The following is an 18,007-nucleotide window of genomic DNA, read 5'->3' as shown; positions in this document are numbered from 1 at the left end:
AAAGTCATTCTGGCATGAGCCTAGTGGGAGGTGGGGACAAGGGAGGCATGAAGCCAGGAAGACATGCCAGACCCTTTTACAGGTGAGAAGCCGAGGGTCTGAGGCTAAGCATCCTCTAGCCAGGCGGTCAGTGATCAAGCCAGGATCAGAACCTAACTGTGTCACACTCAGTGGTTCTGCTGATGGATGTGAGTTGGTTTCCATGCCTGTGTTTGGACCAGCAGCTTTCATAACATCAAGTAAAATCAAGGACCCAGACTCACTGAAGCTAACAAACGATCATTCACAGCAGACATGCAGTTCAAATCCTGATTTGTGGGTTGTATTTATTCGGTTTTGGCAGCTGTGGACCTTAACCTCCGATATATTTTTAACACAAAGAAGAGAATGGTAGTGCCGGAAGGAGGAAATATGAAGATAAAAGAGAAGGAGAAACCACAGGTGCCTTTGTACTTGGAGCACAGCCTCGGGTGATTGTGAAAGGATGGGGGTTGGGAGAAGGAGGGTCAGGCCCGCCCCAGTCCTAACTGGAAGAGGGAGTTGGCAGCCCCTCCGCTTTGGGTAAGCGTCTCCTGGACTCTCTCCCTGGGCCTCCCCCTGCCTCTCCCTGACATCCCTTCTAGTTGGGTGGACTGGGTCCTGTGGCTTTGGGGACTTGAAACTGCCCCACATTCCTCAGAATCAGGCTGTTCAGTGCTCCTGCAGCTTGGCGGGTGGCGGAGGGTGGTCTGTCCCTGTCAGAGCCATCAGCGAAGGACAACCACGTCTCCCCTGAGAGCTGTGGCCACATGGGCGACACAGGCCGTGGCCCAGGGGAACTCTGTAGAGCCTCAAGTGGAGGCTCAAGCGGCTGCATCGCAAGCCTGGCTTTGTGGCCAAAACCAGTCCCCGAAGCACCTGGAAACACGGTTGCTCTCATTAACCAAACAGAAGAAGAAGGAGCAGAGACTGGGCAGCTGTTAGTTAGGGTAGCGCAGAGGGGTGGCTCTTCGCACGAGCAAGCCTGTGAGCATGCCTGTGTCTTATCTTTCCTACTAAAAGTCAAAGGAAGAAGTTAAAAATGTTACGTAAGTTTGTTCACAAGTTGAGTATCTTTTAATGGTCTTATAGAACTTCATGAGCTTTTAAACACTTTAGCCTGTTAGCTAGATTACTTTTGTTTTTATTCCTGAGTTTTTAGTATTTGATGTTAGCTTTTTAAAGGGGTTTTGAATTTCTAAAATAGCATGGTTCATCTGGAGATGACTTAAGAGTATCTTCTCATTTAATAATGTAAAGCACCTACTAACATACAGCATAAACCTGCACGTATGGAAATATCCGTAAGCGGAAAGAGGAGGGTTTTGACCATTCTGGTTGAGCCCAGCGCCTAGGTTTAAAAAGCTGGAACCCCAGAATTGGGCCTGGGCTGTCTAATAGAGTAGCCACCAGCCCTGTGTGGCCACTGAGCACTGAACTATAGCTATTCTGAACTGAGATGTTCTCGAAGTGTAAAATACACACTGGATTTTGAAGACTTAATACAAAACAAAGAATGTTTAGTACAGTATTTACTACAGAGTTCTCTTAGTACAAACAAAAGCCTTTTAAAATAATTTTTAATATTTATTCCATGTTGAAGTGATCATTTGGGGGCTTCCCTGATGGTCCAATGGCTAAGACTCCACACTCCCAATGCCAGGAGCCCCAGTTCAATCTCTGATCAGGGATCTCACGTGATGCAAGGAAGATACCATGTGACGAAACTGAGACCAAATAAATAAATATTTTAAAAAGAAATGATAACTGGTTATGTTGGGTTAGTAAAATAGATTGTTAAAATTAATTTCACCTGCTTTTTTCTCTTTTGGTGTGCCTACTAGCCAGTTTAAAATTACATGTTTCCATGATGCACGTTTATGGCTCACGTTGTATTTCCATTAGATAGTGAGTGCTTCCCTGGATAATTTTCTGACTTAGCAAAGAAGAAATGAAAGCAATTGGAGAGAAAGTGAAAGTCGCTTAGTTGTGTCTGACCCTTTACAACACCATGGACCATATAGTCCATGAAATTCTCTAGGCCAGAATACTGGAGTGGGTAGCCTTTCCCTTCTCCAGGGGATCTTCCCAACCCAGGGATCGAACCCAGGTTTCCTGCATTGCAGGCAGATTCTTTATCAGCTGAGCCACCAGGGAAGCCCAATTGGAGAAAAACAATCAAATCTTTTATTCTTAAATTTCTCTTACTCATAAATAGCTTGTCTAGACTTAGGAGTTTCAAAAAGGGAAAATTCTTTACCCTCTTTCTCAGAGACTGTCCTATATTTGAGACAACTTCACAGTATAATGCTTGTCTTTTTTCCTTTCATACTTTCGGTCTGGTAACTAACTGGATGGTAACTATAAGGCTGGGGGTTTTATTAAAAATTTCAGAACCATGTTTATGCTGTTGGCTTTTTATATGTTTAGTATAATCTTATATAACCGGAAGCTAATGAAAAGTCTTTTATGTGGAGATAGGTGTGTTAGTCACTCAGTTGTGTCTGAGTCTCTGTGACCCTGTGGACTCTTCTGTCCATAGGATTCTCAAGGCAAGAATACTGGAGTGGGTTGCCATTTCCTTCTCTGTTTATATGGAGATATTATTGCAAAAATGTTTGTCATATCAAATTATGATGATCAGGGACTTCCCTGGCAGTCCAGTGGTTAAGACTCGCCTTCTAGCGCAGGGGGTGCGGGTTTGATCCCTGGTCCGGGAGCTTAGATTCCTCATGCCTCATGGCCAAAAAAACCAAAACTTAAGACAGAAGCAATATTGTAATGAATTCAGTACTTAAGAAAAAGCAATCCCAGGTGAGGACCATGTGGCCAAATGGCTCATAAATGACACTGATAGCAAGTTGCCATTTTAGTTTCATAGTCCTTCCTTGACCATTAGACCTTCTTAAGCACCAGCCCATCCTTCCCTCCTTCCGTGAATTCTTCTTGGTTTTAGTAACATTACAAATAAACATAACCTGGCCTTGAGCATGGCTCTGAAGCAGCCCAGAAAAATCAGATCTGCTTCAACTTTTCTATTAATCTAGTTGCCTTTAGGAATTTAAGCGTAGTAAACCTGTTATATGTAAGAAAGTATTTTCTGCAACCAAATTGGATAAAAAGGAAAAGTATGGATCATATGTTAGGATATCTTTAGTGAAGAAGGTTTGTGTTTAAAAAGACAATACATTTATAGACAACTCTACCCAACAATAGCAGAAAGCATATTTTTTATAGTGTCCATGAACCAGTCCCCAGCTAGAAAATATTCTATCATAAAACAAACCTTAACAAGTTTAAAAGAACTGAAATTACACAGAGCACATTCTCTGATTCTAATGGAAAAAAACTAGAAATCAATAATAGAAAAATATCTGAGAAATTCCCAGATAATTGGAAATTAACAACATACTTCTGATTAGCCATGAGTCCAAAGATAGTCACAAGGGAAAGTAGAAAATATTTTTAATTGAATGAAATTGAAAATATAGCAAATCAAGAATTAGAGCTGACAGTGCTTAGAGAGAAATTAATAGTGTTAAATGATTATATTAGAAAGGAAATATCTGTATCAGGACTGAAGGAGAGAGCATCACTTCAGACTCTACAGTAATTAAAAGAATAACAGAGAAATACTACAAATAACGTTATGCCCAGAAGCTGGATAACTCAATGAAATAGACAAATTTCCTTATAAAGTATCAAAGCTCACTCAAGAAGAAATAGATAACCTGCATAGTCCAATAGTAACTAAAGAAATTGAATTCATATTTAAAACCTTTCTATAAAGAAAACTTGAGACCTACATGGCTTCCATAGCAAATTTACCAAACCTTTAAGGAAGAAATGTTATTTCTATACAAACTCTTCCAGAAAATAGAAGGAACACTTCTCAACTCATTTTATGAGGCTGCTGCTGCTGCTGCTAAGTCGCTTCAGTCGTGTCCAACTCTGTGCGACCCCATAGACGGCAGCCCACCAGGCTCCCCCATCCCCGGGATTCTCCAGGCAAGAACACTGGAGTGGGTTACCATTTCCTTCTCCAGTGCATGAAAGTGAAAAGTGAAAGTGAAGTCGCTCAGTCGTGTCTGACTCTTAGCGACCCCATGGACTGCAGCCCACCAGGCTCCTCCGTCCATAGGGTTTTCCAGGCAAGAGTACTGGAGTGGGGTGCCATTGCTAGATAATACCAAAAGATATTGCAAAAAAAACCCTTCCCTCATGCACTGGGACAAATGGACCAAAAAAACCCTTCCCTCATACACTGGGACAAATGGACCAGCAAACCGAATTCAACAATGTTTAAATAGCATAGGAGTTGTGTTGTGCTGGTAAACTGGCTCCCCAGTTGGTGGGGGAAACCCTCTTTGTATGGATTTCCATGGTGTAAATCTCCCACCATGACCAATTGGCAAGTTACCAGCATAAGGTCCCTGAACGTGGAGTTGGGAAAAGATGTGTGGAATCAGCTCTCGTGAGCTGGTATAATCCAACTAAAGCACATCATGATCCATACATAATTTTCCCAAGAATGCAAGCTGTTCAACATTCAAAAATCAGTGAATGGACTTCATAATAATAGACTGAAGAAAAAGACAAACTGTGAACCAAAAATTGCATTAAGTTCTGTCCTAAGCGAAATAAGCCCACCCAAGCTGATACTCTGAGAGTCCACTGCACTTCAGACCTTCCAGTGCTGCTGTTTCGCCTGTCCCCTTTTTTGCATCATTGCTTTGATCATTGCCCTTTCTTTTCAAACATCTAGATTATACCCTCTTCCCATGGCCACTGCTTGCTTGCTCATCCAACATTTTTTAAATAGATGCAATGACTCATTGGGAGGATGGAGAAATACTCCTAGCTCATGTGAAATATGTGAAGTGTATAAATCTATATAATTGGCTCTTAAATTTCATACACACACACCCAATGACAAAGAAGTATATCTGTCTGTTTTTATTTCCAATCATGTGCTCAGGATACTCTTTGTGAGGACTTTTTTAAATGGTTACTCTAGTGGGGTCGTGGAATGGTGAAATGACTGATTGTTCTCTCCTGTTTTGGGAGTACCTTTGTGTCAAGAATCTTGTTCTTTTAAAAATCTGTGTATCAACTCCTGACACACTACTTGGCATGTAGATTCAGTGAATATTTTGGTGAATGGATGAAAGAATGAAACAGAATTTTGAGAATCCCTCACTTGCCAAGGATCTCAATTCAAGATTTTAGTGTGAGACTCAAATATTCACCATGGAAATGGCTATTCCTTGAATGACAACCCCAACTCCAGTGTAGTGATCTTCAGCCTTTTTCTGTTTATTTCAAAGACATTTATGAAATGAGAGTGGGAACATAGTAATTAAAATTCCCTCAAGAACTTCATTTAAAGAGATCTGGGGCACCCATATCATCTGAAAAAGTACTGTGGGACTGGCAGTGTTAAGTGATGAATACTGACTACAGCTAAAACCAGCTTTAGCAGAATTTTATAACGGTGTAACGGTGTTGTGTATTGCCTGTACTGTTCAATATGTTTGCTCCTTTGGTCGTCCAGTGGTTAAGAATCTGCCCTCCATTGCAGGGGATGTGGGTTTGATCCCTGGTCAGGGAACTAAGATCCCACCTGCCCTGGAGCAGCTAAACCCTTGCGCTGCGACTACTGAGCCCTTACTCTAGAGCCCATGCTGCGCAACACGAGAAGCCACACACACACACGCACACACACACACACACACACACACATGCTGCACAACACGAGAAATCCAAGCATCACAGTGAACACCCAGCACAGCCTACACACACAAGCACCACCGTGAAGACCCAGCACAGCCTACACACACACACACACACACACACACACACACACACACGCTGCGCAACACGAGAAGCCCAAGCACCACCGTGAAGACCCAGCACAGCTTACACACACACACACATGCTGCGCAACACGAGAAACCCAAGTACCACAGTGAAGACCCAGCACAGCCTACACACACACACACACACACACACACACACACACACACACACACACATGTATACACGTGTTTGCTGTTTGTATTCATATGTGGATTTTTAAACTTATATTAATGGGTAGGGGAACCTGGAACACAACTTTAAAAGTTATTATATATCTTTAAATTTTGGTGTATTGTTGATCGTATCTGTGATTTATTTAATGCCTCTTTTTTTGAAATAGCATATGTTTAAGTGCAATTTATTTATTTGTACACTCTGTCTATTTGTTTTTGGTTGCGCCGTGTCTTCGTTGCTGCATGCGGGCTTTCTCTGACTGTGGCGAGTAGGGGCGTCTCTTGTTGCGGAGCACAGGCTCTAGAGTGAGAGCTTCAGTCGTTGTGCACGGGCTTAGTTCTGCTAGGCATGTGGAATCTTCCCAGACCAGGAATCGAACCTGCGTCCCCTACATTGGCAGGCAGATTCTTATCCACTACGCCACCAGGAAAGTTCTATTTAATACCTAACTCTTGATCATCTGCTTTACTATGTGATTTCACTGAGATATAAATGGAGAGTGGTACTGTAACATGAGTTAATATGGTCTGTGAAATCTCAAAGATTGTTTTCAGGCGGGCTGAGATATGGATGTGTTGGATTAATTAAGAAGAACAGATTGTGTGGGATCACTGGTCCCCAGAGGAGATCAGGGTGAGACACTTATATTTACATCAAAACAACTTTTAAGTTTCCTGATTTGCTTATCAGCTTCAAAAAAAGAAAGAAACCTTTAATTATTTAGGAAAATGGACATTATCTTTTCCCCGTCTGAATCCAGGTTTTTTAGTTATCAAAAACATATCAAATTACTCCTCAGCACTGATCATCCTTCAAGCTAAGCAACTTGTCTCAACAGTCTCTTGTTAAATAAGTTAGTACTTGCATCATTGTCAAGCTTGGCTTCAGTGTCCTGAATACCAAAGTGGCCATCGTTTTCATACTGAGTCAGATGTCTGTTTATTCTCATTTTATTAATGGAAAAATTTCTCCATCAGGGATGGATGAATGAGATTTACAACTATGATCCAGAAACTTACCATGCGACTTTGACACATTCAGTCTTTGTTCGACTTGAGGGTGGGACCTTGAGACTTTCAAAGCCCAATAAAAATATATCCAGAAGGGCAAGCTACAATGAAACAAAACCAGAGGTCACCTACATCAGCCAGAAAATCTACGACCTCTCGGACAGCAAGGTGAGCCTGTCTAATTTTGGAAGCTTAGATGAATGAAAAGCAATTGGAATCTTGGATGCTTTACTGTATTTTTTTCCCTTAAAAAGGTTGTGCGTGTTTTTAAAGGATTCTTCTAATTTAGAGCAGTACCTGTCAGATGTTAATATGCATATGAATTACCCGAGTGTCTTTTAAATTGCAGAATCTGATTCAGCAATTATGAGGGGGCCCTGAGAGTCTGCATTTTTGTGACTCCCAGGTCATATCTATGCTGCTAGTCCACGGACCACACTTTGAGAAGCAAAGGCATCATACACCCTTCTGACTTTGAGAGTTAATTTTTTTGGTCAAACAAAAAGTCACACGTTACAGTGCTGGCTAATAACTAATGGAGGCCCTATAAATTGGAAATTATGGATATATATGCAAAATAACCACATTTTGTTAAAAGTATCACATACTTCTGTTCTTGAGAAATGTAAATTATTTGTTATTCCAAAAAGCTGTAGGTTCTCTGTTCTTAAAACTCTCGTGCATGATCTTTGAGTTTCCCCAAAATTGCAGAAGTAAAAAAAAATGTTTTTTTGTTTATAAATTCATTCTTAACTTGAGGTTGATTAACTTGAGCTTGCTGTCGAGATCTAGTTTGATAAATTCTTTTTTATCCCCTCCTCAGCTTAAGTTTGGCCTAGGGTCATTAAATTCAGTTCATATGCAGACTTGATGATAATCCTCTAAATAGTTATTGTGCTACTGTTACCTGGAAATCATAGATATTTGTAACTGGCAGAAGTTCTTGAACATCTCCTTTCTGGACTTATTTTGAAGAAAAAGTCATTTCTATAAATTCTAGTTTCAAAGGTTCGCATGCCACAGCTAAAGATCCCGTGTGCTGTAACTAAGACCTGGCAGTCAAATAAATAATAAATAAATATTCTGAAAAGTTACAGTTTCTCTAGTCGTGTTATGGACAGATGGTAGCTCTTTTACGTTCATCATTGCAGTCAAAAGTGACGGTGATGTCTGCATCTGTGCCCTGCACAGTAGTAGTGTTCATCATAGCCAATTCTTAATTTAGCATGTAAATCATTTCCCTTTCTCTGTAGGTTTATCTTGTGCCTAAAAGTCTGGCTCGAAAAAGAATCTGGAATAAAAAGTACCCCATTTGTATTGAGCTTGGTCAACAAGATGACTTTATGTCTAAGGCCCAGACTGACAAAGAAACCTGTGAAGAGAAGCCACCAGCTGAGCGGGAGCTGGGAGGCGAGGACCCTAAGAAGCCACCCCACCCTCAGGAGGGAACACGATCTGGCCATCGAGATCAGATACTCTATCTCTTTGGGAGAACTGGCCGAGAAAAAGAGGAGTGGTTTAGGAGATTTATTCTGGCATCTAAGCTGAAGTCAGAAACCAAGAAGCCACCTGGTGTCTCTGGAAGTAGAACAGGTAATGACATGTGTGCTGAGTGCTTATGTATTTTTAAAGGGCCTGTGAGCGGACTGAGAGAGAGTCCCAGGTAGGAAGGAAGCCCACCCTGAACTGGTGATTGTGCCACCGACGGTGTGTTCAGGGGTCCTTTCCCTTCTAAGCTGCTCACTGCAGTACTCTGAACTGAATCATTTAACCAGTGATGGAAACATTCATAGTTTCTTTTTTTTTTTTCTCTTTGCTGGTTCCTTAAGGACTATATTTGTTTTTACATATTGAGGCTCCTCTGAGAGAAGCAGCAGCAGGAGAACCCTAGTTATAATAAGAAGGCCGTGAGAAGGCGGCTCATGCTCTCAAGCTCCCGGCCTTCAGCATGGCCTCCATGCCCAAGACCACCATCCAAGTGCCAGAATCCTTGAGCTCCTGACTCGCTGTGTTTGCACCAGGCCCCTGTGCTCATTTCCTGTCCCTCTGTCCCATGTACTTTGCTTGGAACATCACTGACTCTCTCCCTGTCCTCCAGACAGGGCCTGGAGGACACTGTCTTTGCTTTCTGCGCCATCTTTGCTTTTTGCGTATGCAGTTCCCTCTACCTGGCATGCTCTTCCCCACCTGGGCCGGGAAAATTGCCAACTGTCTCTTCAAGGGGCAGTCCAGAGGTCACTGCCTGTGGAGGTCAGTGCTGCAGGAAGCGCCTCTCAGCTCTCTCGGGCAGAGGCACTCTCCCTCTGCTTCCCAGTCGTGCTTCAGTCACAGTGCTTATTACAGAAAACTGTGGTTTATTTGCCTGGGTGCCTGAGTTCAAGGGCAGTTATTGTGTATGTCTTAATCTTTTTCTTACTGTGAAACTGGCCCAGAGAAAGTGCTTGATTTAAACAATGTGTTGAATGAATGAATGAAAGATGGTGTATTTGTCCATCCACAGGCTTAAGGCAGTTCCAGTTAGCTTTCTGCCCCCTTTCCATGTGCCCCTGGGAGGTATATCAGTCCTGCATTTGACCCTAAGAGGTTACCAGGAAGAAAGAAAGGTACCTACCAGATATGTATCATGGCTCCCATTACTCCGAATCATCCTGAAGAAAAATGAAAACTTCTAAAAAAGTGATCTATCATTACAGTGGAAGGTGTCTTTCAGGGTGGGAAATAGTCTTATGTTTTTTGAACTGTGATTGATAGCATTTTAGCCACTTTTCAGTTGAACCCAGTGGAGTACGCTTTGTGTTCCGTTTCCCTTGGTGTTACGCTCTTCGTGTGTGTTAACAGCCATCTCTTCTTTGTCCCAGGGGTTTTGCCCTCACATAGCAGACACAGCAGCCCCTCGGGGCACCTGACCCACAGCCGCAGCAGCAGCAAAGGCAGCGTGGATGAGCTCGTGGCCCAGCCGAAGCAGAAGGAGCTGGTGGGCGGCGTGCGGCAAAAGATGCTTCTGGACTACAGTGTGTACATGGCTAGGTGTGTCCCCCAGGAAAACCGGAGCCCCCAGAGGAGCCCTGTGCAGAGCGCGGAGAGCAGCCCCACCGCGGGGAAAAAGGTAAAGCTGGCTGCCCTGGCCTGGCTGATCTACGTGTAAACTCAGGTCTTCGTACTTCAGCCCTTCGAGCAGCTCTTCTGTACCAGGCCCTGTTCCAGGCACTGGGGACACAGTGATGAACCAGACAGATGAGGGCCATGCGCTTAGGGAACTTGAACTCTAGTCTGGGAGACAGTGAGCAATGAACATCAGGTGCTGATAAGGATTATGATAAAGCCAAACAAGGGAGAATGGAAAGTAGCCAGAACGGCTGCTTTAGATTGATCATCGCAGTGCTCTCAAGGGGAGGGCCTCTTTGAGGATGCGACACTTGGGCAGAGCCTTGGCCAGAGTGAGGAAGCGAGCCCTGTGGTCTGTGTCGGGGGAGCTTCCAGGTGTGGGAACCAGAAGGTTCAGAGGCCCCAAAGCAGGGATGTGGCTGCAGTGTTCAGGGAACCGCCATGAGGTTGGCATGGGTGACAGTGAGCGAGGGACAGAGGCAAGGCCTCCTCAGGTCAGCTCCTTGTCAGTCAGATCGAGGCCCTGGGAGGGTTTTGAGCAGGACAAAATGTTGATCTGATTTGAATTTGAAAAAGATATGTGACTCTCATGGAGAAGAGGTGGAGGAGGAGGAGGGTGGATGGGAGGTGATGGTGGCAGCCGAGAGCGGGGCTGAGACTGAAGGGTCACAGCAGGGCTGAGACGCAGCTGCCTTTGGGAGACTCTTGGAGGGAGCTGGCTGGACTTGCGGGTGAATTCCACGCATGATGGCGAGAACCAGAGCAGTCAGAGGTTACCCCTAGCATTTGATCTGAGCAGCTGGATGACCAGTAGGGAAATTCACAAAATCATTAGCAACAGAAGTCTAATTCTTCAATAACCATTGTATTCTCAACTTCTCAGACTCCTCAGCTGTGTCCAGGGCTTTTGAAGGTTTACCATCAGCATTATTTGCACAGTATTAGTATAACAAGCTGGACATTGACTCGAGAGCATTTGTGATTAATATAAGCTGCCATCTGCCAGATTCTGCTAGATCCTTTAATAGAATTACTCTGATCCCTTGAACAGTCTTGCAAACCAGCTAGTACTGTCTCCATTTTGTAGGTGGAGAGACCCAACCTCACAGAAGTTAATTAGGTTAATTTTACAGTTGCTAAGTGATGGAGCACTCAAAACCTGATCTGAGATTCCAAGGTCCTTTGGCTGCCAGGACTGCCATCTTGGTGGGTCCTCTCAGACTGTGCTTTACCACAGGCCTCCAGCCACTCAGGTTCTGAAGCACAGCATCCGCCTGTGGAGTAGGACGAAGCCATGTTCAGTTGCTAAAGTGTTTGACATCTGATCAGATGACCGTGTTTCTGTTAACCGGAAGCATCTGGGGCCTTCCTCTTTGTGCCCTCAGCCTTTATTTCTTCTGTTGACCCTCTTCACTATGGAAGAGGCCCCAGAACCTACCCCCAGCCTACTCTGTCAGGGCCAAAAAAGACCATATGCCTTTGCTGGCCTCTGACCCACTGCCTGTACCTCTGACTTAATTTACCAGCTAGAGTGGGAAGTAGGCTTCCTGCTAAGCTAGGGTGTGATCATATACAAGTGTTCTAGAAATGTCCTGTTTACCACTGACTCCCACTCCCCCACCCCGGTTCCCTTTCTCCCTGGGCAGTCAGCTGTCTTGACCCTCATCAGACTCAGGAGGATCTGGAGGAGAACTATGTGCTGTGAGAAAATGATCTGAGTAAATGCTTGCTTTTTAAAAAAGAGTTCTGAAAATTAACAGCTTTAGAGCATCATTCCCTCAGTATGTGTCTACATGTGCGTGTCTCGCCTCGTCTCTGGGGTCTGTGGGAGGCCCTGCTGGCACGCGGCCCAGCCCCCGGCCTAGCGCTGCTGTCGCCGACCTTTCTTCCAGGCACTTTAGCGCTACCCCTTTAGGCACCAGGATCTCTTTTCATCTTCTGCGCCTGATAAAAATCTCTAAAAACCACATGGCACTTCCTGGCCCCCTTAGGCAGAGCAGGCAGGGATGATTTCATCTTGCCTTGCTGATTTAAAGACTCAGTACAACACATGGAAATTCAGGCCTGTGGTCTGGCGAGGCCACCAAGTTCGGGCCTTTCATCCTGTCTGAGCCATCCCAGACCACAGACTCTGCAGCATTTTCTGTCAGTTGTCCGTTGGCTGGTGTTGCTGTGTGTCCTTCTAATTGCCCTTCCTTGAGTGCTTATCCTCATCTCCCACCCTTCTCCTTAATTTACTGATTCTAATCTGCCCGAGCTAGGAAACCACAGAGAACCAGAACTGTGTGAACAGACAGCTGTCTTTGGAAGAGGGGCTTTTGAAGAAAGTGCAGGAGCATTGGTGCTGGGTTTCCACATCTGCTTGGCCGGCCTGAAGCACGTGTTGGCTATATCCTGGCTCTCGGGTGGTCTGAGAGTAGAGATGGTTGTGAATAAGGTATAGGCGTGTGTGTTGGTTATCTATTGCCATGTAACAAACAGCCCCAAATGGGGTAGCTTAAAACAATAGCAATGATTTATTTTGCTCACAAATTTATAAATTCACCAGGCCTAGCAGTAAAGCTTTCTTCCTGCTCCACATAGTGTCAGATGGGGAGGCTGGACCCGGGGCTGGAGGACCTGCTTCCAAGATGGTGCTCACACGGCTTGCGTGTAGACACTGAGTGCTGGCTGGGAGTTCAGGCTGAGGGCCTTGGTTCTTCTCCTTGTGGCCTGGGCTTCCTTCATTGTGGTGGCTGGGTTCTAAGCACAAGCGTCCCTAGAGAAAAAGACAGGTAGACACTGTAATGCCTGTTACGACAGTAAAAGTATGGCTCATCTTGGAAGTAAAATAATGTCACATCCTTCCTGCACTATTAGTCAAAGTGGTCAAAGAGCCCAGAGGGGCATAGATGCTACCTGTTGCTGAGGGAGCAGCAAACTCTCAGAAGAGCATTGCACCATTCTGGGGACATAGGATCTGCTACAGGATTTATTCCTGTACTCCTTTCGTTACTTTTCAGGCTTTTCTGTTCAGTGGAGATAGTTCTTTACTAGTTTTATTTCTCTTTAATTTTGCCATTTGAGCAAATGAGGACCCAACCCCATCTTTGATTTTCCTTTCTATTCTTTGCCTGTGAAGCATTAACATGGTTCCCCAAACCAAAGCTGTAGAAAGCCATACTCAGAAAAGTGCCGTCTCCCCCACCCTATTCATCCATGCCATCCTCCCCACCCCCACCCTCACCCCAGTAGTGAACCAGTGTCCTTAGTCTCTGGCTCATCCTCTCTGGGTTCATTTCCCCTCCTTTCTTACACAGAGGGTATCCATGCTAAGGACACTCTCCCGCCTGCTTTTTTCACTTACCAGTACACTCTGGAAATCACTCCACGTCAGTTCTTAGGTATCTTCCCTTCCTCTTGTTTTTTTCTTAACACAGCCGTGAAGACTGACATCATTGTGTTAATGTTCTATAGTATATTCAGTCTCTTACAGGCATATAGATGGTTTATGATATTTTGCAGTTACAAATAACACTTCAGTGAACAACCTTGTGGATGTGTATTTTTGTCTTATTGGGGCTATAGCTTCACGGTAAAATCTTAGCAGAATGTCAAAATGTAAACTCACATGTGGTTTTGTTACATATTGCCAAATTCTCCCCCATAAGGGTTGCACCAGTGTTCATTCCCACTGGCCACAAGAATGCCTATTTCCTCACAGTTTCATCAAGTGTGGACCTTTCAGATGTGGTCATTTGTGCACATCCTTCCTGCCCGAGATGGCCAGGGTATTTCTTTGGTTCATTTTGCCTCTGCTGTCGAGTCCAGGAGGGATTGAAGGGCCTCTGAGACTCAAGGGGACCTTGGACATCTCTTCAGGTCACACTGTCCCTCTGTCAGTGTGGGCCACCATCTGCATGCTTGCCTCAGGTCACATGTCCTTCCCCTTCTGTTCAGGGAGCTTGGGACACAGCTCCAACCTGTGCCTCACTCTGCCGCTTCCTCTGACAGGCCATGTTCAAAGCCTTCCTCACCCAGAGGGCTCCAGGTCTAATGGCAATGTCCACACACTTGGCCTCCTTTTTCACACGTTGCCCAGTGCTGAGCTGGGTCAGGAGGTGAGTGAGGCCGCAGGTGCTCAGGAGCCAAACCCGTGTTAACAACAGCCAGTGATAATTAGTAAATATAGACTGCTGCTGCTAAGTCGCTTCAGTTGTGTCCGACTCTGTGCGACCCCATAGATGGCAGCCCACCAGGCTCCCCGTAGACTTGGATTAAACAGTACGAAGCACTTTTGTTCGTTATTCTCACTCAATAATTAAAAGCAACTTTGGGGGTTTCTGAAGGCACTTTGGAGCTCAAAACTTGAATTATAAAATACCACTGTTTTTGGAGGAAGGGCCTGGTTCTCCACATGGTTAGCAGTTAGCTGTCAGTTGCTGAGCCCTGACTTGCCCTCATGATTCTGTGTTATCTCACAAGCACAGGCTGTGCCAGCCTCTGAAGTCTCCAAAGCCCTGTGATCTTGGTGCTTTTCTCTTTTCTCAGGCAGCTTACCCTCTAGAACAGTGAGACCACGAGGCTGGCTGAGGAGACCCAGAGCTTGACCATCTTGTTGAGGTGGTCTCCTTGGTTTGAGGAGATCTAAATTAAGAAAATGAGGAAGCTCTTAAGAAATGTCTAAAGGTGGGATAGTATTACTTGGAGTGGGGACCTCAGGAGGGGAGACCCACTGGCAGCCTGTGGATTTGCTGAGGGGTGCAAGGCCAGGGATGCCGCTAGTTCTGTGGGCCCCAGAGCAGCCTGCCTGGGGAGGGGGGAGATCGGTGAGGCCATGCTCTGTGAGTCCTCCAAGCATGCGGCTCTGGTGTTCAGATCGCATCACGCACTGCCACACTGCTTTTTGCTGGAAGGTGTTAAAGTCTGCCCCAGGTCTGGAGAGTCCTGTCTTCATTATTACTAGTTCCACTATCTTGTTACCTAAAAACTGGATCCTAACGGACTACCTCCTGTTTGGTGTTATCAGGAGATAAGAACTCTACAGAGCAAACAGGAATCAAACAGAAACCAGGAAGTCTTAACAGGCAGAGTGGTTTCCCAAGGCTTCCTCTTTGCCTCCTCAGAGTCTGCTTTTTAAATTTTTAAAAGTGGAATTGTGAAGTGCTTATCATACAATAAGTAAAAAATATAAAGCCATATATCCAATTTAAAAATAAATTTTAGAAAGCCTCCAGATAAGAGTGTCATGACAACTCAGTGGGGGAAAGTATAGTTTTTTCAGCAAATAGTGCTACAGCAACTGGACATCCACATGCCAAAGAATGAGGTCAGACTCCTCCCTCACACTGTATACAAAAGTTAACTCAGAATGGATCCTAGAAGAACAGAAACTATGAAACTCTTAGAAGAAAATATAGGAGTAAATCTCTGTGATTTGGAGGTAGATTAAAACTTCTTAGATAAGATACCAAAAGTATGCACAACCAGAGGGAAAAAAAGATACATTGGACTTCATCAACATTAAAACATTTATGCTGCAAACATACCATCAAGAAAGGGAAAAAACAACCCAGAGTTTGCAAATCATATGTCTAAGAGCCTTGTACCTAGAATATATAACGCAGGGGTCTGCAGCCTCCAGGATCTAATGCCTGATGATCCGAGGTGGAGTTGATGTAATAATAATAGAAATACAGTGGGCAGTAGCGCTTGAACCATTCTGAAACCATCCCCCGCCATGAACCTGGTCCGTGGAAAAATTGTCTTCTATGAAACCAGTCCCTGGTGCCAAAAAGATTGGGGATCACTGGTATAAAGGACTCTTACAACTCAATAACAAAAACCTAATTAAGAAATAGACAGAGGATCTGGACAGATATTTCTCCAAAGAAGATATGCAAATGACCAGTAAGCATACAAAAGATATTCAAAGTCATTAGTCATCAGAGAAATGCCAATCGAAACCTAATGCGGTGCTACTTCTCAACCACTAGGATGACTAGAATGAAAGACAGTCGCAGTCAGTGAGGATGTGGAGAAACGGGAACCCTCGTACGGTGGGAATGTGCAGTGACGCAGCTGCTGCAGAAAGCAGTTTAATGGTTCCTCAGAATGTCTTCTGTAGAGAATACATCATGTGACATGCCAGGCTGGATGAAGCACAAGCTGGAATCAAGACTGCTGGCAGAAATATCCATAACCTCAGATATGCAGATGACACCACCCTTATGGCAGAAAGCGAAGAGGAGGTTAAAGAGCCTCTTGATGAAGGTGAAAGAGGAGAGTGAAAAAGTTGGCTTAAAATTCAACATTCAAAAAACGAAGATCATGGCATATGGGTCCCATCATTTCATGGCAAATAGATGGAGAAACAATGGAAACAGTGACAGACTTTATTTTCTTGGGCTCCAGAATCACTGCAGATGGTGACTGCAGCCACAGAATTAAGACACTTGCTCCTTGGAAGAAAAGCAATGACAAACCTAGACAGCATTTTTAAAAGCAGAGACATTGCATTGCTGACATTACGTAAAGGTCCGTATAGTCAAAGCTATGATTTTTCCAGTAGTCATGTATGTATGTGAGAGTTTGACCGTAAAGAAGGCTGAGTGGCAAAGAATTGATGCTTTTGAACTATGGTGTTAGAGAAGACTCTTGAGAGTCCCTTGGACTGCAAGGAGATCAAACCAGTCAATCCTAAAGGAAATCAGTCTTGACTATTCATTGGAAGGACTGATGCTGAAGCTGAAGCTCCAACACTTCGGCCACCTGATGCGAAGAGCTGACTCATTCGAAGGGACCCTGATACTGGGCAAGGCTGAAGGCAGGAGAAGGGACAACAGAGGACGAGATGGTTGGATGACATCACCGACTCAATGGATATGAGTTTGAGCAAGCTCTGGGAGATGGTTGAAGGACAGGGCAATCTGACATGCCGCAGTCCCCGGGGCTGCAAAGACTGAGCAACTGAACAACAACAGAATGTTAAATAAACTTAAAAGTTACGGGGTCCAGTTCCACTCCTGTGTATGTATCTAAGAGAAATGAAACTGTGTCCACACAAAAACTTGTGAACAACTGTTCACAGCAGTGTTATTCACAGTAGCGAGAAGTGGAACACAACTGAAGTAGCCATCAATTGAAGAATGAGTGAGTGTGATGTATGCACATAATAGAGTATTATTCCACAATATGAAGAAATGATGGATGTACTGATATGTGCTACATCATGGGTGATCTTGAAAACATTATGCTTAGTGCAAGAAGTAGTCACGAAAGAACACACATTGTATGATTCCATTTTTATGAAATGTCCAGAATAGGCAAATTCACTGCCATGGATTAGTGATTGGTTGCCCCAGGCTGGTGAGGACGGAGTTGGGGGGAATGGGGAGTGACTGCTAGTGGATACAGGGTTTCTTTGGAGGTAATGAAGAGATCCTAAAATTGTGCTCATGGCTTCACGACCCTGACTATATCAAATACCGCTGATTATGTTCTTTAAATGGGTGAACTGTATGGTATGTGGATTGTGCTGTGTCCTTAGTCAATTCAGTCGTTTCTGACTCTTTGCAACCCCATGGACTGTAGCCCGCCAGGCTCCTCTGTCCATGGGATTCTCCAGGCAAGAACACTGGAGGGGGTTGTCATACCCTTCTCCATGGGATCTCCCCAACCCAGGGACTGAACCTGAGTCTCTTGAGTCTCCTGCATTGGCAGGTGAGTTCTTTACCAGTAGTGCCTCCTGGATTGCATCTCCGTACATCTGTTTTTATAAAAGGACACAAAACCACGTTATCTACATCTGTTTTTTTTTTTAAGCAATGTATTCTTAAAAGTATATGTACATTGAAAACAGA

At 44.4% G+C, this 18,007-nt stretch overlaps 1 protein-coding gene across 2 annotated transcripts in view; it reads left to right on the top strand.

Moving 5' to 3' along the window:
- TEX2 (testis expressed 2) overlaps positions 1–18,007 on the top strand; it is a 111,094-nt gene that overhangs the window by 58,244 nt on the left and 34,843 nt on the right. For both annotated transcript variants that reach the window (XM_052658927.1, XM_052658926.1), the window contains exons 3-5: positions 7,029–7,229; positions 8,315–8,654; positions 9,920–10,167. In XM_052658927.1, coding sequence (XP_052514887.1) covers positions 7,029–7,229; positions 8,315–8,654; positions 9,920–10,167 — 789 coding nt within the window. The remainder of the gene's footprint in view (positions 1–7,028; positions 7,230–8,314; positions 8,655–9,919; positions 10,168–18,007) is intronic.

This window comes from Budorcas taxicolor, chromosome 19 (genome assembly GCF_023091745.1).
Source record: "Budorcas taxicolor isolate Tak-1 chromosome 19, Takin1.1, whole genome shotgun sequence".
Taxonomy (NCBI): domain Eukaryota; kingdom Metazoa; phylum Chordata; class Mammalia; order Artiodactyla; family Bovidae; genus Budorcas; species Budorcas taxicolor.
Note: the sequence above shows the minus strand (reverse complement) of the source record. Positions and strands in the feature narration are given on the sequence as shown.